The 21,465-nt window shown below is 39.0% G+C and overlaps 1 protein-coding gene across 1 annotated transcript in view; it reads right to left on the reverse strand.

The window, feature by feature from the left end:
• Positions 1-11,532: 11,532 nt before the first annotated feature.
• clpb (ClpB family mitochondrial disaggregase) overlaps positions 11,533-21,465 on the reverse strand; it is a 33,478-nt gene continuing 23,545 nt past the window's right edge. Inside the window, exons 8-16 of the mRNA XM_023287534.3 lie at positions 19,173-19,250; positions 16,559-16,614; positions 16,293-16,337; positions 15,318-15,479; positions 15,072-15,228; positions 14,616-14,689; positions 14,391-14,510; positions 13,193-13,297; positions 11,533-11,864 (exon numbers count right to left, since the gene is read on the reverse strand). Coding sequence (XP_023143302.2) covers positions 11,667-11,864; positions 13,193-13,297; positions 14,391-14,510; positions 14,616-14,689; positions 15,072-15,228; positions 15,318-15,479; positions 16,293-16,337; positions 16,559-16,614; positions 19,173-19,250 — 995 coding nt within the window. The 3' untranslated portion in view covers positions 11,533-11,666. The remainder of the gene's footprint in view (positions 11,865-13,192; positions 13,298-14,390; positions 14,511-14,615; positions 14,690-15,071; positions 15,229-15,317; positions 15,480-16,292; positions 16,338-16,558; positions 16,615-19,172; positions 19,251-21,465) is intronic.

Raw genomic sequence — 21,465 nt, forward strand, 5'->3', positions numbered from 1 at the left:
GCTACTTTGGCTCTGAACCTTTATCTACCTGTGGTCGCTCTGTCTTCTGGAGTGATTTGATTGGTTATACGTCACGAATAAAACTCCTTTAACTTAACATCTGTAAACAAAACAAAAACGTATCAACAAAGTTTTCTGTTAGAGTTTGTGTTCTTCTAAGTTTAACTCCAAGATTTTAAATACTTTCATTTACTGCAAATGAATATCTACTCCAAATGACTCACTAATAATCATTATCAGCCTTAAAACCCCACAAAACACCCCTCTATACTCGACCACACTTAGTACAGTCCAGTTCCCCCTTCTATAAATCTGCTTGGAATCTTCCACTTCCTGTTTGTCAAAGTGGCCTTCTACCTGGACAGGTTTTGTTGGAGCTCATGCAACAAACATTTTGGGTAACTGCATTTTAATATGGATGGATGACACTGAATTAGAGTCTGTTTTAATGAGACTGAGTTAAGATGTGTAGCTCTGTCATTAAATAGTAAATTATTTCTCAGAATTCACAGAGAAAAGTCTGAAATGTTTGCTAGGTTAGCGTCCCACATGGTCTTTGGCTCAGCTAAAGCTAACTCTCTAACTTCTGGATCTCTTGAGTTGCTTGTTGTTAAAATATCTTGCTAGAGGTGCTGAAGCTCAGAAAGTCTGAGATGTTTGTTCAAAATAAGCTCATTCTCAAGTCTTATCTGAACTGTCCTCTTTTGTTTGAACTTTCCCTAAACTTAAGAGTTAATGACAGAGCAGCACATCCAGACTCAGTCTCATTTATGTAGAGATTAAACTTCAGTGTCATTCATTGATGTTAAAGTGCAGTTTTTCAAATGTTTGTTGCACATGCTCCCGACCAAACCAGTCCAGGTGGAAGACGATGTGAAGAGAAAGCTCCAGAGGATGAATATCACACATTTACGTTGGAAATAAATGTACTTTAATTAGACGTCATGCAAAAGTTGGATTTCCCTTTAATGATGTTCAAATCTTTGTGGAGTGTTTTGTTGATGTTGGTTTCTAAATGTTTTTTGACACTTGGCCCCAAAGATTAAAACCTTTTACGGCTCACAAGCTGCAACAATTCACACATTATCAACTATCTTTCTGACTGAACTAAGATAAAAAGTGAAAAATTGCCTGATTCCTGCATCATGAATGTATATCTTTTTGGTTTTTATGACAGTAAACTGAATATATTTGGGTTTGACATTTGATAAACCAAAACAAGAAATGAATTACTGGAGAAAACAATCAACAGATTAATGGTCAAAGAAAATGTGTTTTCCAACATATATGGCTGAATTACTCCAACATTACAAGATAGATACAATTTTAATTCAATTTTATTTATATAACGCCAATTACAGGTCAAATTGTCTCAAGACACTTTATTTTTCCATTTTCTGTCATATTTAAAATATGACAAAGTAAGAAATTTAAACCTCTTGACTAATCCAATTTATTATTTGGTTTTTAAGAGACTAATCGACAACTAAAATAACTTTCTCCACTAAAACTAATAAACATGAGGTCAAATAGAAGGAACAGTTTTAAATACTGCAGTCCCACGATGACAAGAATAAAGTTTCTCAACAAAAACTAAATCTGCTGGTGGATTCCATTAAAGTGGATGGAGGTTGATAAAAGTTGACCTTCCTTCATTTCTCTGGAGCGAGTCCATGGATTTTATGGATGCTGGTTAAAGACCTGCTCTTCTAGTCGTCTTCCTTCTAGTTGCTGTAAAAAGTCAGTCCATCCTGGCCGACTTCAACACCTCTTCATGACAACTTGTTCTGCCTCCGACCTGGTGGAAACTCCAGAAACTCGGGAAAACCCGTCGAGACTCGAAGAACTCGTGGAGACTCGAAGAACTCGTCGGGCGGGGGAAGGTGTGGTGGGTGGTGGGGGAGTAGAGGGGGGAGGCCGCCACCCACCTCCCCGCCTACTCTCCGCCCTGACTCCACCCAGGCTCCGCCTTGGCTCCACCCATGTGGTCACTTGAGGAACTACGATGCCAAGGGGACGACGAAATTATTTCTTTTTATCTGATCTGTAGCTCAGTGAGTTAAGCGTTTGCCTGTGGAGCTGCAGGTCGCTGGTTCAAGACCAGACCCTTCTTAAATTTTATCAAAATCCTGACAAAGACAAAGAAAGAAAAGTGCCAGTGGCGGGTCTTGAACCTGCGACCTTCCACTCTGTAGTCTCTCTTCTTATCCCCTGAGCTACTCGCTCAGATACTAATTCTTCCGTTTTTTGCGCATTTATCATCTATTTTTTCGAGTTTTCGAGTTTTTTTTTAATTCGGGTCTCGACTCGACCGTTTTTCTCAGGAGGCTGGACTTCAGCCTTTGTGCTGGAGGGTGGAACCCTCAGTTCCAAGACTTTCCAAGCCTCCAGACCTCCCGAGTCCTCAGGACCTGAGCTTTCACACAGTCTGAGGGCTGAAATTTTCTAAGTCCCACAGTAGTTCTCTGTTAGATTGAACTTTCAGACAGTCCAAGGACTGATATCTTCTAAGTTCCTGAGTAGATCTCTGTTAGTTTGAACCTTTCCACAGTCTGAGGACTGATATCTTCTAAGTTCTTGAGTAGTTCTCTGTTAGTTTGAACCTTTCCACAGTCTGAGGACTGAAATCTTAAAAGTTCTTGAGTAGTTCTCTGTTAGTTTGAACCTTCAGACAGTCTGAGGACTGAAATTTTAAAAGTTTCTCAGTACTTCTCTGTTAGTTTGAACTTTCTGGTTAACAGAAGCCTTAAAACTTGTGACCATGAGTCTTGATTTCACATTTAGACCATCCATCTGAGTTCTTCTCAGACCTTCACCTGTGGGTTTTTTAGAAATCCTCAACAAACTTTGATTCATTTCACTGAACAGTAAAGTTTGTGGAGATCAGAAGGTAACATTAGTTTGATAAATGCCTTCAACTACTAGTAGACTTTATCTGGAAAGCAGTTTTCTGAAATGAGTTCTTAGTAAATCTATCCACAATCAAACCAAGAACATAGAAAGAGGAAATGTTTGAAGAAACAACTTGATGTTTTCGTTTCAGACTAGAAAACGCTTGAAGACCTTTATCTGTTTTTGCTCTTTTTGATCATTTTATTGTCTCTTTTGTTTAATTTGATCTTCTAAAGTCTAACTGGTGTCTTTTCAAATGTTTTGTCTTTAGTTTGATTCTTCTTAAATGTTTAGTTTTGCTCTTTTCTCACCTTTTATTCTTTTCTAATGTCTGATTTGATTTCGGTATGTTTTGTCTTTTTAATATTTAATTGTTTTTTCAAATGTTTTATTGGCTTGAGTTTTTTTTTTCTTTCCCTATATTTAATTTTTCGATTAAATCTTGAAGGTTTTTCTTTTTAAATGTTTTACCACCTTTTAATGTTTAATTTTCTTTTTAAATGCTTCATTGTATTTTCTGTTTAATTCCTATTTGAAGTTTTGTCTTTAAGATGTAATTTTCTAATTAAACATTTCATTAAAAAATTAAATGTTTTGTCTTTTTAAAGGTTTAAGAATCTAATGAAATGTTTTGTATTTTATTAAAATGTTTAATATTCTTCTTGTTTAATTGTATTTTTTGAACGTTTAATTATCGAAAATATTTTATCTGTAATTTTGAATATTTGTATTTGAAAAATTTTGTTTAATTTCATAGTTACATGTATCTTGTTTAATGATCTAATTCAATATTTTGTCTGTTTAATATAGTTAAACATTAAATACAATTAAATTCTATTAAACAGACAAAATATTGAATTAGATAATTAAACAGGATACATGTCATTATGAAATTAAACAAAATTTTTAAAATACAAATATTAAAAAGTACAGATAAAATATTTTCAATAATTAAATGTTCAAAAAATACTTTTTAATAATAAACCCTTTTCAAAGTTTTATTGTATTACATTTTTTCCCTTTGATTTAATTGCTTTTTTTTTAATGTAGTTTATTTCTTTAATCTTCTTTTTCTGTCAAGATTATAACCCCAAACTTAAAAATTAAATAAACCCTTAAATCACAATGAAAATACTTCTGTTGTCACAATCATGAGTTCGTCAATTATTCAGTTTATCAATTCAACTTTATTTGTTTAGCACCTTTTACACAGATGACAAAACTAAACAAGCAAAGAGAAAAAACTACGCTAAAACTATGATTAAAACTCAAAAACATTCAAAAAAAAAGATTTAACGTGGTAATAAAATGTGTTGTGTTCAGGGGATGGAGGGAGTTTATTGAAGTCTTCTTGGGCTCACATGGGAAATCATTTAAAATAGAAACTTGATATTCAGTCTAAGGAAACTGCAGAGCGACAGAAGAAGCAACAATATCTCCTGTTTTCTCCTTTAATGAGTCAACTCTTCTTGTGCTTTCAGACCAAAGAACTACAGATTCTTCACAACCTGCTCAAACTCTTGGTACAGGACCTCACCACACGGGTCAAGAAGGTTTCTGTCTCATTTCTACTCTGAAGATCACCTTCTCCTGCTCAAACTACTGACAAATGTTTCTGCTGCTCTAAAGTCTGGTCTCCAGAACTTCCTAAAAACTCTCAAAGTCTCTTCTGCTGCAGGTTGCTTTGTAGAACTGTTCCAGAAAACCTCACTAAACCACATGGAGGGGCCTCAAGATAGTCATCCAAATGAAACCATACAAAAACCAAACTAGTACAACCCAAACGCTAAAGTCTCCTGCAGCCTACCAGAGAACCTCTGAGAACAGAGAACCAGGACAGGAACTCTTACCTTCTGGACAACCAACGGTGGTTCACAAACAAGAATACAGAATGTGTCTGACCAAAATCCTCTACAGACTCACTACAGCCAAGACAAAGACACAACTCAGCTGCAACAAATCCACTAATCACTGCTAAAGAACCACATTTACCAAGACAACTGTCCAGTACAAAGCTCTAAAACACACCAAGAAACACATTAAAGTCTATTTTACTGCTGGAAACTGCAAGCCAACGCCTAAAGAACAAACTAAAGCAACAGAACCAAACCCAATTCAGTGGTGAAGAGAAACAGAGGAAATGTTTGTCTGCAGCTAAATAAAGCAGGAAGACACTGAGCTGCTCAGGTGTTCCTGATAACACCAAGCAGCCACCTGGACAGCCAATAGGAACACAGCTTACTGGAAGTCCAGAGGGCTGGCTTAGTGAAGGAAATTTAATTTAAATTTGAAGCAGAAAGTTAACAAAGAAAGTTGAAAACCACCTTCTGATACCTGAAATCTCTGAGTTTTCACACAAAGAACACCTGAACATGTCAAACTGGTTTCATAGTAGAACCATCATTGTAAAAACGTCATAGTATGGTGTGTTGCTTCAAAAACATTAGGACCCGGCTGTCAGGGGACAAACATGTAAGAAACATGAGAACAGAGAGAACCCAACCAGTAGGTCACAGTTTATCATCCCCCAGTCATCTCCTGAAGTCCATATGGTGAGAGACATCAGTATCTGGTTGTTAATTTACCAGAGGATGCTTATAATCATGCTGATGTGGTCTGTACTCTACAGTATTTTAGTGACTCAATAAATGCCTAAGTTGTTTTTTTTTTTTAAATGCTTTTTCGTTTTTAATAAACATTTAACAGCCTCTATGTAATCAATAAATGGCCTTTGCTTATCTTAAGAAAAACTCACTCAGAACTCTGATATGTTAACAGTACTAAATAAATCAATAAATACATGCATACACACAAAAATAAGTTAATACATTAACTGTGTTAAGATAAGATTTAGATTTTTAAAAAAGTTTATGTTTTTGCAGAATCCAGTATTGCTCACTGGTTGGTCATTACATTTTATTAGTTTGATTTCACTGTTTAAAATGATGCCACCTCTTTTCAGACAGAACCTGTGATAATAAAACAATACAAAATTTTTTGTTCCGTGTTAATAAAGCACTTAAAGCTTTAAGTAGGGCTAAATGTTTTTTTCAAAATTAAATATATCACTCCTTAGGTGGTAGTGACCCTAAGTTCAGTAAAGTTGGAAAGATATTCACAGATTCGGACTTCCAGCATCAATAACTCATTAGATATAGGTTGTCAAAACATAAACGGTGCCTCTTTCCCATTGTTGCAAGGCAGACAATGTGCTACAAGCCCAGTTTTATCAAAAGTAGCTGTCTTTCAAGCTACAGGAATAACATTGGTGTCTATGAAGTGAACAGGGTCCGTCTGCAATTTGCAAAACCGCTGCAACAGTAAAGAGAGACAAATATTCAATAACTTCACTCTTACACATTGTAGTGTCACTAAAATCACTGCAGCCTTCAACTGGCTCCTGTTGACAAAGTGTTTTAACAGAACTGTAAATGCTGTAATTTGATTCTTTTAATGAACCATGTAACTTGAATGGATGTGATGCTGGTGTGACCACAGTGCACACGTCTGATGTTGCTCACAGTGGTCCAAGGAACGCTCAGGGAATTTGTGTGTTTGCTCAGACTCATGGAAAATTACAGGGAACATTGATTAGGAGCATGTCATTAAATCAAATACTGTCAAACACCACAATTCACTCTAGTCTTCCTCTGCGACATCTTTAAAAGTATCTTCTGCCATTTCTAAACCAGCCAGGGTGTTTGGGAGGACACAAATCACACAAATATATTGTTTGTTTTAACCAGGTCGGATCCCTTTACTTCCTTTAAAAAAAAAAAAAAGTTTTGTCAGCGGTTAAAGTGCTCTGAATGACGGTTAGGACGTGGATGACTGAACGAGTTTTAATTGTTTTCTGAGTGACTAGTTTAAACAACGTGGTCTCAGTTTGTTCCAATGCATTTTAGCAAATAAAGCTAATGTGCTGCGTGTTTTTCTGATGGGAGGCTGCTGAGGCTCTGAGTGTTTCTGAGAACAAACCCGAGTTAAACCTGAAGTTCTGCTCTGGATCTGTTCCACTGAACTCACAAACTAACACACAACACAGCAGTGGACGTGCTTTCATGTTGTGGGTTTTCTTGGTGAGACAATAAATAGTTTTCTGACTCGTTCTTAACCAGGAAGCCTGTGTTAAGTTGTAACTATCCCCAGTTGACATGGACGTGATTCCTGAACAATCACCGGGTTTTAAACACCTGACAGGATGGCAGTGATCTATGTGGATGAAGCAGAATGCTTGTCGAGCTGATCGGTACACACTAAGAAATATCCCTGTAAATTTACAGTAAAGAGCTGGCAGCAAAAGTTGCCAGCAGCGCACTGTTATTTTACAGTAATCCTATCGTATTCTAAAACAACAGTTTATTACTGTAAAAAAATATTACGGTATTATGCTGTTTAGACATAGCATAGAAATGGCTCAGACAAGAGATCACTTTTCAACATTAAGCTTTTATTAAAGCCAACTCTGTATCAAACATAGTTCAAAAACTGACCTATCTAACCCATTCAATTTTAGTAACATACAATCATTTCCTCATGCTGAACAGGTTCCCATTCTGCATGTTCTAGTTCAGGTACAATGAGTTTGGTTTCCATTTTTCCTGAACTGTAACAAAAGATACCTATATATCACTTAAATTATTTAACTACTGCATTGAACACATTCAGCAACTAACAAATTTCAAGTAATTCAAGTCTTGTAAAATAAAATCTATAAAAACAATTAATGATGTTTAACAGGTTGTCAACAATCTGTATAAAAACTGCACATCACATTTCAGGTACCCTGCCTTTAGAATCAGTCTTTCATAACTCATGATCATGTTCAATAAACACCTAGTCAAGGAACAAACCTGGAACTGAAGTATTTTATACTGAACCCAACACAATACTGAGACTTGTTACCTTAGAATGACAACATGAACATCTGGTTGCAGACTGGGCTTTTGCTTTGTGAAAGTGAGGTTCTGTGTGGAGAGGTGCTGTGGGTTTACATGAAGTCCCACTCAGAGTCCATCAGTCTTTTTATAAAGGAGGCTACATGGAGATATACAGTAGATGCCTTTTTCTGGAGCAGCTTCCTGACCTCTCAAACATCACCTTCTCCTGGCTGGCCTTTGTTCCCCTCTCAGGGTTGATTACCAAGAAAGAGCCTACAACGAAATGACAAAGAAAGAATATATTAGGTGTGTAGGCAAAGATCCCTTAAACTTAATATGAAACTCTGTCATATTCATCCAAAAACACATACAAAAATAAACAGGAAACTCAAATTATTAAGCAAAACAGAGGCTTCCACTTAGAATAGCTGTTTAGTTCAATACACATTTAAATCAAATTTTTGCAGCCGTTTGCATAACAAGCAAATTTACCTTTCCTAAGTGGAGAGAAAAGCAACATGACACATCCTACAAACCTTTTTAAAACTTGAAATTACCTAAATGGTCAAATGCAGACAAGTACATGTGGAGATTTGATAACAGATCAGTGGAGCATCACATTGGATATTTGATGGAAAATTAAACGAAAGACAGAGACAGCTAACCTAACCTAGTTGGACCTGGTTGCTTAGAAATTCATTTTCCTGGTCTGGTTTAAAAGAAAGACCCAAAGTTTTGTGCACTCTGCAGCCAAAGAGGAGTATGCTAGCTAGCTAGCTGCTAGCTAACAGTGTGGGAAACGTTAGCATTCATGCTAGCGACTCGTGGCTAACACCAAGCAGTAACTAACTGGCTATGTTGATGTTACTGTCAAAGAATAAAACATAAAATAGACTGACAGAATTAAAAATAAGGCTGAATTTTTGAAAAATCACAGTTACCTTGTTCAGTGAACCGGAGCAGGATGGATCAGCTACAGATGGTCCCTGCAGGTCTGAGGGCCGAAAGTCGTCGTCCTCAGTTCTTCCTTTTCTCCCAGTTCTTCCCTCAGTAATGAGTAAAATCACTGATACATAATATTTTAAACCTATTTCGTTACTTCTCTGTGTTGGCTGTTTGCTAAATGTGGTGATGTGCAGGAAAATTTGCCGAGACGAGTAACGGTGGGACTGCAGCAACAGTCACACTCAAATCAACCCAAACCAGAAAAATACTGTAATCTGCTGTAAAATTGTACGGTAGCTTGCTGTTCATATTTTGTTCTTTAAAAACACATGAATTTACAGTATTCAGCTGTATTTACAAAGAACGGTATATTACTGTACAAAATATGCTGTAATTTTACAGCAACTTGTTACAGTGTAGCACAATGAGTAAAACGGTAGTCTCGTAATTTTATCGCTGGATTACGTGGGTTCGAATCCTCTCACCTACTTGGAAAATACGTGTTTTTTATTTCGGCCCGCACATTTCTTTTTACTGTCTGTAGATGATATTTACATGGATACAGACTTTATTAAGCAGTGATGCCGACGTTTTTCGGTGAGGTCTTCTTTATCTGGTATCTTTATTTAACGTAAATCCAGGTCTGATCGTGACGAATCTGCGGACGAAACATCTGGAGACGGAAACTATCGCCAGTTAACCTGATCACCAGTTAAACTGGAACAGAAGCCTTAATGAATGCGCAAGGTGAATCTGGCTAAAACCACCATCCATTAATGATTTCATTTATTAGTACTACACAAATCAAAAAGGAGATGAAGATTAGTACGGGGCGATTTTAGAGGATTTTTAAGCTTTGAGACAATTTCACTTTTAAACACTTTTGTAAACAAATATGTAAACAGAAGAAATGGATCTGCAACTAACCAATATTTTCATTGCTGGTTAATTTATCGTTGTTTTTATTGCAACAGCCCAAAATAAACCCAGCTGCAATGATTATTAATCGACTAGTTGTAGAATTCTTAATGTCAACTATTTTGATGATTTTTTTTTTTTTTTTTTTTACAGAAAATAGTCACAATTCTCTGATTCCAGCTTCTTGGGATAGAATATTTTCTGGTTTCTTTCCTTCTTTGTGACAGAAAACTAAATATTTTTGGACTTTGTAAAAAAAATTAAAAAAAAAAAAAAAGACATTTTAGGTTGTCCTCTTGGGTTTTGAGAAACAATGATCCACATTTGTCACCATTTTCTGACATTTTATAGACAAAACAACATTTGATTGACTGAAGAAATTATCAGCAGATTAATCGATAATGGAAATAATTAGTAGTTGCAGCCTCAAATGGCCCATCTTTAAATTAGCTTTTTCTGTTGCACCAATAGTGAGACAGACACAAAAAAAAGCAGCAAACAACATTTCAAAAAATATGAAATAGTAAATCACTCATCATTTCAATCTGTAGGAAAATTACTGCTGTAAAAATGCTGAACTTAAGGAGTTAGTTCTAAACACGACAGGCACTTCCTGTTCCCAAACAGCTGTGACTCAGTGTAGATGTGTCTGAAACAGGCTGGCAGTGTGTTTGTGCTGTTGGGGGGTCCAGGCGGAGCACAGTAAGAGTGAATGTCTCTTTTTCCTGCATGCTAATTCTTCCCCGCGGTGAACACATTCCTGCAGGGTGTCTTGCGATGCTTTCTGCATTTCTGTAGCATTTACCGCGCTGCATTCCCTCCCAGCGTCCGACACAGACCCCCACACGGAGCAGAATTCCTACCAAATTCCTCTGTCATGTTGTTTCCCAAGGTAGACAAGCGTTATTGTTGCAGTGTTCCCACCCAGGCAGGCTCTGGTTTCTCACACATCCATCCATCCATCCATCAGGAGTGTCAGCGCGACACAAGCAGAACAAAAAACTGAGGAATTCCCTTTTTTTTTTGTTGTGGTGGCTTTATTTACACGATGGAGGGTGGGATACAAGAATGAAAAATGTCGCTCGATTACATTTGGAGCCTTGTCAACATGCTGTTCAAACATTTATGATGCAACTCTTTGAATATTTTTTTTCCGTTTTTGCCTCTAAATTTCTCTTAATTTCAGACATTTTACAGCAGCAGAGCGTGACAGACGAGACTTCTTTACATTAACATGCATCAACAGGAACAATTTACAAGGCAGCGATATTAACCATAATTCTGCTGCAGATTTCTCCACTAACACATTCTTTACTTACATGAAATGACTGAAGCAGGTTGTGTTTACATTTATTTATCAATGTGGCTCCATAAGTGAACACACACAGACAACATCAAACAATCTTTGGTTAGTAATACTTCTTTTTCCTTCACAGGAATTCCAAATGGCTGTTACTTAAAGTTCGACTACTAGATACATTTCTTCATCTCTGCGCAGTTTAATTGGCTCCAAAACTGCTATTCATCCTCTTAAAACGAGGCATACCGCTTTTATGGCCATTGACTTTCCTCTATCTTAAATAAATAATAAATATTTTGGCATTTTTCTACACTCTGAAGTTCATTTTAATATGTCACAATGTAACAAAACTTGATCCACAGCAGTCTTCCACAGATGACACAGCAAAGCTTCTTGATGGCTGATAATTGAATTGACTGATGATGGGATGTTTTTGATGGTCATGATGCTCCTCTTTACTACCACAGAAGGAGAATTTGTAACTGTGCAAATGTCATCAGATCAAACTGCTGCCACACATAAACTTTGTACTGCATATTGTGCAAATGTTGGCATGTAAATGCTGCACGTGTGCACTGAATCAGAGAGGCAGAGGTGTTGTGTTCATCAGAGGTACTTTTATTGGAGATATCCATCAAGAACATCCTGACGTTGCGTGGTGTGATGATGTCTGACACGTCTATTTGTGTGTATACATATCTGCATATAATCCCGGTGTTGTCGTGGTGTTTCTAGTGTTCGGGGCTGAGCGGTGGCCGGATGTCCAGTGTTCTCGGTGAGCTGTCCTCCCCGACCACCTCGAGGCGAAGACTGGGCGCGCTCCGCTCTTCCTGGCTCTCTGATTGGACGGACAGTCGCAGAGTGCAGCCTTTAGGCAGCAGCTCCTGCTCGTACGCTGCAGCTAACTGGTTCACGACCCGCCGCTCAACCTGCAGGACCAGTGACGAGTTTAGTGGTGATGTAGAAATTTCTTTCATTTTACGATGATAAATAGATACATTCCTAGGCTAATAGTCTGATTATTTAAAATTGGTTTTAGATTTAACATTTTGATCATTTGCTACTTTTGGAAATCTTTTCTAAGTTATATAATAATTGACTGCAATTAATAGAGGTGTGCAGAGGACGACAAAGGCGGGTCTCAACAGACTTGGACTCCCACCAGCCTATGCCTGCACCCTAACATCAGCTCCTTAAGGTGGAGTTCGTGGTGGGGACAGAGTTTTTAGACTGTGAAGCCCATCTTGCACATTTTAACCACCAGGTTCTTTTGGCTACAGCCTCCACCAGGGAAATTCTGCGGGCGCAAATGGATACAAGAGGCTGAAGGCAGCCGTGGACTAGCGTAGCTCAGGAGACCTGAACTGAAGCCAACACACAGGCAACAGAGAGAAGGGCTACTGTTTGCATCTAATGAATGAAACTCCTGAACACTCTATCTAACAAGGTTCTTTCTTTCTGCTACTGACAGTGTCTGTCGCTGACATTGTTTTATTACTCGGGCCTCATCAGTGGTGCATGTCATGTCTTTCGTAGCCCTTCATGAGGCAAGTGATTGTATTTGGTAAGCTCCACACACATTAAATATGGCGTTACTCCCACCTCTCAGTGAGGTCGAGAAGCATGTGGTTTTCACACAGCCCATCATTGAAGATCACTTTGCGTTACAGCACACTACATCGTGGCTTTTGGCCAATCAGCAGAGGCCTGGAACGTATCAAACGTTCTCTTTTCACTGAAGTTGGAAAAAGACAGACTTGCAACCCGGTCCTCTTCCATATTTGCGGTTAAAACTAATCATGGTTAGTTGACGAAACTCACACATTTTACAGTTGAGTAGTTGTGGTAAGCGATGACATACATTTCTTAGAATTTTTTTTTTTAAACAACTAACAGGCAAGGGACCATATATGGTAACTTCACTGACCTTGAATTTCAACATAAAAATTACAAATTCTGAAAAATGTCACAGAAGTAAAAAAGTCTCATGTCCTCCATAACACTCTAGGGTTGAAATTTTGAATTTCAAAGTATTTCAATGAGTGCAAGTCCACAGTTTTGTTTTAATTGTTGGTCAACACTCCAGGTTTTATTAAGCCATAGTTTAAACACATCATCTTAACCAAAAATGAACAAGAACATTAAGTGAATGTAATGAAGCTGGCGAGTAAAATGTTAATAGACAATGTAATCTGAAGCTTTTAAAGATGTTTCAGATGCCAGATGTGACTGTGTGTGTGTTACAGTGCCTGCATACCTCATGTTTGATGGAGCGCGCTCCATAATGCATGTTATAGCCGCCTGCCAGCAGGTCCAGGACTGGGCGATCCCACTTAAGAGTGATGTCATGGCGCTGCTTAGCCTGAAGACAGAGAGACGGAGATGAGGCAATTTGAAAGAGGGCGGAGGGTGAGACCTGCAGTATCACAAAAACACTGATCTGTTAGAGGGGAAGGACAGAGAGTAAGAATGGGTGGTGAGAAAGAGACAACTGCAGCAGCTGAGGGGAGATACTGTCAAGCAGCGTGTCTGCCAGGCACTAATCAACAGGCCCTTAATGCGTTTTAATCAAACACCGGTCAATAGCAGTGATCAGAGCAGCTCATTTAGCTGCAGATGTTAACACCCCATTCAATAAATAAGACACCATGTTTTACTCCAGATATAAAGTAATGCAGTAATGACAACACTAAACATTTAATTCTTTCAATAGAAGTGACAAACAAATGGCTTGTGGGGATTCAGTAATAAACAGATCTCTGCTGTTAGCACAGACAGAGACAAGTCATTATGAGACATGTGCACTTAAAAAATTAAAGACAGAAAAGCTAAGAAATAGACAAGAGCCTGCAAACAGCAGCATTCAAAAGACAGATGAAGTGAAGTGAGTCATGAGTCAGGTCCCTATCAGTCGCCTGCAGGGCTCATGTTGGCTGTCAGGACACCAGCTATAATATTAATAATTAAATATTGATGAAGGCTCCACATGTTAAACACTGTAATCACATTATAGTGAGTAACAGTGGCACATAATATTGATCTGTGTGCATTTCTGCACAGCTCAGCGGCTGCAGGATGAAGTGGGTGAGGCCTTCCACTCCCACTGGGGGAAACCCATGTTATAAATGTGGGGGTGCTCTGAACACATGCCTCAAAAGGTAAGTCCCTCTTTACTTCACACATTTGCTTAGCTGAGCTCTGTTGTGGCCTGTTTAATGATATATTAGTGCAAAGAGATGCAGATTTTGTAAACTGCCATCAGTTGACAGCGAGACAGTTAATGTAAAACATAATCCAAATCATAAGGACTAAGAAGGAAGGATTCTGGGAACTGCATGATGTTTCCTGCATGAAAACTCTGCTTGGTTATTTGTCTCTTTTCTCAAAATTGAAAAGATAAAAAACATATATAATGTGCGCAATGCGTTAGTGTTAGCACAAACTATGTTATTTACCTTTTTTGCCCAGAAGTTGAGCTCTTTGCTGACCAGCTGTAGCAGCTCTGAGTGACAGAATGGCAGGAAGTATACAATTTCATTGATCCGACCGAGAAACTCGTCCCTCCGGAAATGAGCCTGTGGAGGAAAAAGAGTGAACAATGACCACTGCAGCCTACTATGACTGTAGCTGCACTTAAACAAGGTTAGTATCATACGGGTGTGTTTGTGTGATTGTGTTACCTTCAGGATCGGTCGAATCACAGAATCTTTAAACTGTCTGGAGATTTTGATGTCATCGCCTTTCTGGACGTCCTCTGGGAAAACCACCAAATGCATTACGATGAATTTAACTTCTCATTTTATCAAACTGATATCTGCTGATCACAGTGCAGCACTAATCACTTGAGTTTATGTATCTGGAACTGCTAACATGTTGATTCTTTTGATGCTGTGGCAAGTCACCACTGACAATGTAGGCAAAATTATGTTACCATTTTTAATGTAATATAATCATGTTCACTGAACACAACAGCAACAAATAATGATCCAATGTAATAGAATGGCTTTATACAACAATGAGGGAACAAAATATAGAATGATGTGACTTATGTAACAAAACAATCAAAGCTAAGCACATACAGTAAGTTTGGAGTAGTTTTCATCACTGTGTTTGAGTGTATTTTTGTGTATTCTCACCAAGATTGTCAGCCAGCTTTCTGCGGCTGACCTCCTCAGCTTCCTGGCGGAGCTGCAATGCATGCTGGGCAATCTCATCACTTGCAACGTTAGACGTCATGATGAAAATGGCATCTTTACATTCAATGGTCTTCCCCTTACCGTCTGTAAGACGGCCCTGAGAGAGGAGTGGCACAAATGAAGTCAGCGTATTGAGCCGACATTTACAAACACAACGAATGTTCTCCAAGTGTTTTTCTTACACACCTCATCAAAGAGCTGCAGCATGATGGTGAGAACATCAGGGTGGGCCTTATCCACTTCATCGAACAGGACCACAGCGTTGGGACATGCTCTCAACAGCTTGGTCAGCTGACCCCCTTCCTCGTGTCCCACATATCCTGGTGGGGAACCGATGAACTTTGCAACCTGAGAGATAAGGGAGAGGTGGTGCGTGGTGGAATAAAATAATACAACAGAAAACAACAATCACACGTTTTGCGATCTTTACACACAAGCTGGCTTTTTTCTCCATCTGCTTGTTGGACAGGTATCTGCCGCGTCTTTGAGATGCCAGAAAAGGAAGTCTATGCCAAACCATCTCTAACATTCCAAAACCAACACTGTGATTGTTTGGCTGTGCTGAGGTGTTACTTTGATTGTGAACAACTGAATGCAACAGTAGAAAGATTATGTGAAAATGTTCATGTCTTCCCCTGCTTATGGTGGCCAGCTTTTCATACCACCTTCCTGAGTGGGCTCCCAAAACAGCTATTAACACTTTTGATTTCTGTTGGACAGAACGTCTCATGAAACAGTTCTGTCAGACCATAAATCGTCCCGTAACCTGTCATGTTTATCATTAGCGATGAACTACGCAGAAATCCATGAACCATTAACACTGAATGTGAACACTGAGGTGAAATGATTAGATGTGGGTGGTTCTCTAACTCTGTAACAAAATGCAACTCTGAATAACTAATTAAATGCATTTATCACAAAAGTTTCACAAAGAGGTGAAAACAGGCCTCAAACTGCATTAATTTTGGTTTATGCATCCATTATACATACATAAACAGAATTAATCCAATGCATCATTGCCATGCATATGCAGCAGAGACTGCTCCCATCTAAATTTTATTTCTGTACAACAACACAGGGTGTGTGATTCAGACATTACCAACAATTAAATACATCCTGAATTCACATTAATGTATGTAGAACAAGCACAAGAGACCTTACCTCGTGTTTTTCCTGAAACTCAGACATGTCCATACGGATGAAACCCTGCAATCACACGATGGGTTAATCTCCACAAGAGGTACAACAAACACTCTTGCATTTACTGTATCAATGTGTATTTTGTTGTGTGAACAGGCGAAAGTATGAGTTACCATGGAAACCTTTGTCTATCATCCCCTAAATTTAATGTCGTACACCTACTTTCCATCTACTGACTGAACAGTACAACGCTGGTGTATTTTTGTGTCAGATGCTACGTCACCAACCTTTTTAATGTCCTTGTGCATGTAGCGAGCCACCTGTTTGGCCAACTCTGTCTTTCCTGTGAGGGACCAGACAAAACAGAGACGTCATTTAATTGCTCATTATGCAACAGGAACAACCCTTTCCCCATTTAATTACTTTGTTTTTAATATGGAAAAAACAAACCCTGCCTTTGTAGAGCCCATCAGCATGCAGAGATTTCAGGAATTCAAGAAAACAAGCTTACTCATTTCAGACAGAAAGACAATCTCTCTCCCTCGCTAAGTGCTGGCCTAAATCCCAGTGCCTCCCTCTACAAAGCTTTCAATCATCTCCAGCTCTCCAGAAGCACACATTATGTTTGTCGGTAAAATATTCTGCATAGAAATGCTCATATATGATATTGATGTCTTGTGTTTGGTATGCATATGGGTATGATGACTGTGTGTGTGTGTGTGTGTGAAAGAGGCTGTGTGTGCTTGTGTCTTGTTGCTGTGTTTAATATTGATGTCTCATAGCCACTGTTTGTCGCTGAAGGGAACAGAGAATATGAACACCGTCTCTCCCTCATCTATCTCTCTGCCCTGTCATTTCACCATCTCCCTCTTTTTTAGCCATCTATCTGGCCCTTAATATCCCTCTCTCCCCTGCTGCTGCTGCCACACACACACACACACACACACACACACACACACACACACACACACACACACACACACACACACACACACACACACACACACACACACACACACACACACACACACACACACACACACACACACACACACACACACACACACACTTCATCATCTTGCTGGTGGTCGAGGTGATTTAAGCTTTTCTCTAAACGAGAAATGTCCCAGTCACGTTGTGTTGCTTAAAACTGACAATTAATGCTGAGATTATGGGCTGATATTGGTGAATGACAGATAACGTCAATATTGGGGTATGTGTTGTCTGACAAACGCCAGTATGAAATCTCTCTTTTATAGAACACTGCACAAAAAAAGATGCTTTTGACAATTCAGAAAAGGTGTCATCACATAGTTTGTCCAGAAGGGCAGCTTTGACTCCATTCTTTTGAATATTCTTGGCACCATAAGCAGCACATGTAGCAGAGTATGGATCAGAGGTGAGAATAAAGTGTCTTCATGATACTTTTGTAACAAGTTTGTGAAATACATTGCTGGAAAATTAATTAGCAATGACCCCATTATCAACCCTTTCCAATATACTTCTAACTTATATATAAACTAAATCAGTACATCAATATCAATATTTCTTACTCCAAAAACTTTTTTTATTTTTTTGCACACTTTGCTTTAAAGGAATTCCCACTTATAATTAGTAAAGCTATTTCCCTTTTGGTATTTTCATTAAAATACACCCTATTTCACAGCTTTCATTTAGTGTTCCCTTTAATATTTCTCCTGTAGAATCTATTTTTATGATATTCATGGAGAGACGAGTGTCAGCATGAATCTGTTGAAGGACAAAGGTCCAGACATGCAGTCTCAGTTCATCCCCACTGGATATCATTAATTGCAACAGCTGGCTATTGTTGATTTTTTTTCGCTCATAATAGTATGTTAGGACTGTTTTAATGTGCGGTCAGCTGTTTTTCTGACAGCAGGTGCACACAGAGCTCAATGGGCTGCAGTAAACAAAGGACTGGAGGTGGATGGGGCTTTATACCGTCAATACTAATCAATGGAAAACGTTGTTACATCCAAATTCTAAAGAAATATTTCTAAGGTTTTGCTTTTAGCTTTACTCCTACAATTAAGTAGACTTTAAAATGCTGTTGGAGCATTTTTTTTATTCTTTATAAATTCTGTGTGGAGTGCACTGAGTGTGATAATATCCACAATATTAGTACCAGATCTGCTAACTAACCACAGCTAAAACTCTTCCAGACCTCAAGATCTGATTCATAAATCAAACTTTGACTATGATTCAGAAAAGTCTGGATTTACTCCACTGAATCTGTTTCCGCAGTTGGAGATTGATAAAGTTTACTGTCCCCTGAGGGAAATTGAGAAATAACCTGCTCCACTGGGCTTTTGTGGGCAGAACTAAATATAGTGACAATGCCAATCTGTACCACTTTATGACAAGGTGTCGTCTAACGCGTTCCTAAAAAATGTTCCTAATAATATGTTGAACTGCATGTAACCACTGAATTTAAACAATTAAATTAGCCAACCTCTAAATCCCTTATTTGTTTAAATTAAATTTTAACAGTCTAATTTAAAAAACTTAAAAAACATACAGGTTTAAAGTCTTCTTTCAAGCTTCTTTAACTTCACAAAGTAAAAAGTCACACCTTGGAGGCTCTTACTGAATATTATCTAGACTTTTTCTAATTTGTGTTTACAATTTACAGTGTGACGTGTGCCTTTGTCGTCTTGTGTGTTCTGTTTCTTTGTCGTGTGAATTAATTTGTTTGGCAGGAGGAGAACACAGTACACTCCACGTGCATCGACAAACTTCAGAAACGTGACTTACTCAAGTGTTCTGTTTATCTTGGCTGCGACTTTAAGGATGCTGGAGGTTTCTTTTCTTTTACATCACTTCATGAGATCAGACCACAATTCGAGTGTTTTGTGTGACAGGAGAGAGAGAGTGATTTACCAATTCCTGATGAGCCAAGGAAGAGGAACACGAGAGGATGCTCTTCATCGTACCAACCGTTCTCCTTCCTCCTGATGGCTACAGAGACAGGGAGAGAAAGAAAGGGAGGCCATTATTTCAGTCATTTGCATTTGTTGACTTTGCTTTTCCACTAAGTATTCTAAGTTTCACCCAACTGAACTGAGCTGACCTGAGGGCGGCGGGTATCCCAGAAACTATGATAAAAGAGCGAGAGAGCGGGATGAGAAAAGGGTCAGAGACATTTGGCAGGAAAAAAAGGAGGAAGAAGAGAGAAAACAGAGCACGAGAGCAAGATGAGAGACCTCCAGAAAGCTACCCATGCTGCCTCTCCTCCCCCCCCTCAGTCAGTGGGGCCATTAGCCAGCAGTAATTGTGTTAGCCTCTCTGGCGCGGCCATGCTGAAATCAGTTTAGCATAGATCGCAGCCTCACACACACACAGACACACACGCTTGCTTAAAGAGGAGTGCCTACCCAACCCTGCCATCACCCCAGCAACCACACTCACACACATACACAAAGACAAGATGATGAGGTGGATCGGAGGGGAGTAAAGAGTGTATTTGGCCGTGGTTTCAGCCACTCGACGAAGAAGCAGACACTAGCACAAACTCATCCAAATCCAAACCTGTTGAGAGACTGGGGGGGGGGGGAACCAGAGCCATACACAGACAGGGTTTTGCCAACAGGACCACAGCAAGTCAGTGGTAAAGTGAATCAGTGGTTAGTGTAGCTGCCTTGAGCAAAAAGGTCCAGGCTTGTGTCCATTGGCCAGCTGGGGCTTTTTCCTTCTGCAGTCATATTTACATTTTAACATAACTGGAAACTTTACATTACTTATCAGTGTATAGCAATATGCTGGCCTTTTGAAGCTGAGAATCTGGAATTGGAAAGCGGTTTTAGAAAATGAATAGATGTATCTTGATTAAGTCATTCAGGTGAGTTTACAGACCTCTTTAAAGGTTCAACCTCAACTTCAACATCTCTTAGTACAGCTGACACCAGTAGAAATGCAACCTTATGGTGGAGAGAGGATCCGCTGTATCTTTTGTAAAAATAAATGTTTTTTTTTAAAGTTATGATAAATAGAAAACAGTCAACATAAAAATGTACAAATCTTTGTATGCACTCGAATTAAACATTTTTGTGTTGACTGTGTGAAAAATAGCAACTCAGTTGAATGTTTCTGTCTGAAAGAATCACAAAATGGCTCAAACAGTGGCTCTGTGTTTGTACTTGAAACTCAGGATGTATTCCAATATGTATACTTCTATTAGATATAGTTATATACGTCCCAATACAGCATGCTTTTGTTCTCCATTGTGACCCCCAAACCGGGGTTCAGCTTTAGCAGGCTGAAAGGTTTATGTCACATGTGATATTAGTTTTCCGACTCCTCAACTTGGCATTGCTTTGAAACTCCGAGCCAAAACTTTCTAAACACCCAGTTAGCAACACAGTTCAGGAAAACAAGCTTAAACAATGCATCTCACAGGTGTCAATCTCTTGGCAAGTTATCGAGTGCAGCCAGTATAAGACAAGCGGCAGAAGAACACTGTGGCTAAATTGCCAAAAGAACCAAAACTTGTACGTTTTCTTCAAAAGTCAGAGTGTGTTGCGTCAAAGCATCTTCTGAACTAATGTGTGAGACATGGTGGAGCTAAAATACTAAATGACGGACATGACATCCGAGTGTTAAACTAGCTACTAATAGCTGATAATCATAAAGAGCAGGTGCTTGGCAGGAGAGGAGAAGGTGAGGCAGAACGAGGGCAGTAGAAAGATGAAGCAGAGGGAGGAACAGAGATAAGGAGAGGAAAGAGGAGCAAAGATGCAGAGGGGGATAAAGAGGGGAAAGAGAGAGGAGTGATGGAGATAAGGAGACAGAGAATGAGGTAGAGAGACAAACGAGTGTGTCAGAGATGGTCGCAGAGATGAACAGTGACAAGAGGGGCTCCAAAGCTCCGTCTGCTTTATCAATGGCAGTGTGAATGACAGCGTAACCTTCTGTGTGTTTGTGCGTGTTTTAGCTGATTGAGACCGACTTTGACAGAAGGGCACATTGACATTTCTCAGAGGACCCTGACAACAACAAGGAAAGGAAGGAGACACAAAACAAATGAAAGCTTGCTCTCGCTCTCCCTCTCACATGCGCACACACACACTTAGAGCAGTGTGTATTGGGCAGGTCTGGTTGGCTCTAACACGATTACAGAGGGATGATTCTCTTCAATAACTCTTAGCCCTGAGAGCTAAACCTGGATCAATCTAAC

This window comes from Amphiprion ocellaris, chromosome 7 (assembly GCF_022539595.1).
Source record: "Amphiprion ocellaris isolate individual 3 ecotype Okinawa chromosome 7, ASM2253959v1, whole genome shotgun sequence".
Classification (NCBI taxonomy): domain Eukaryota; kingdom Metazoa; phylum Chordata; class Actinopteri; family Pomacentridae; genus Amphiprion; species Amphiprion ocellaris.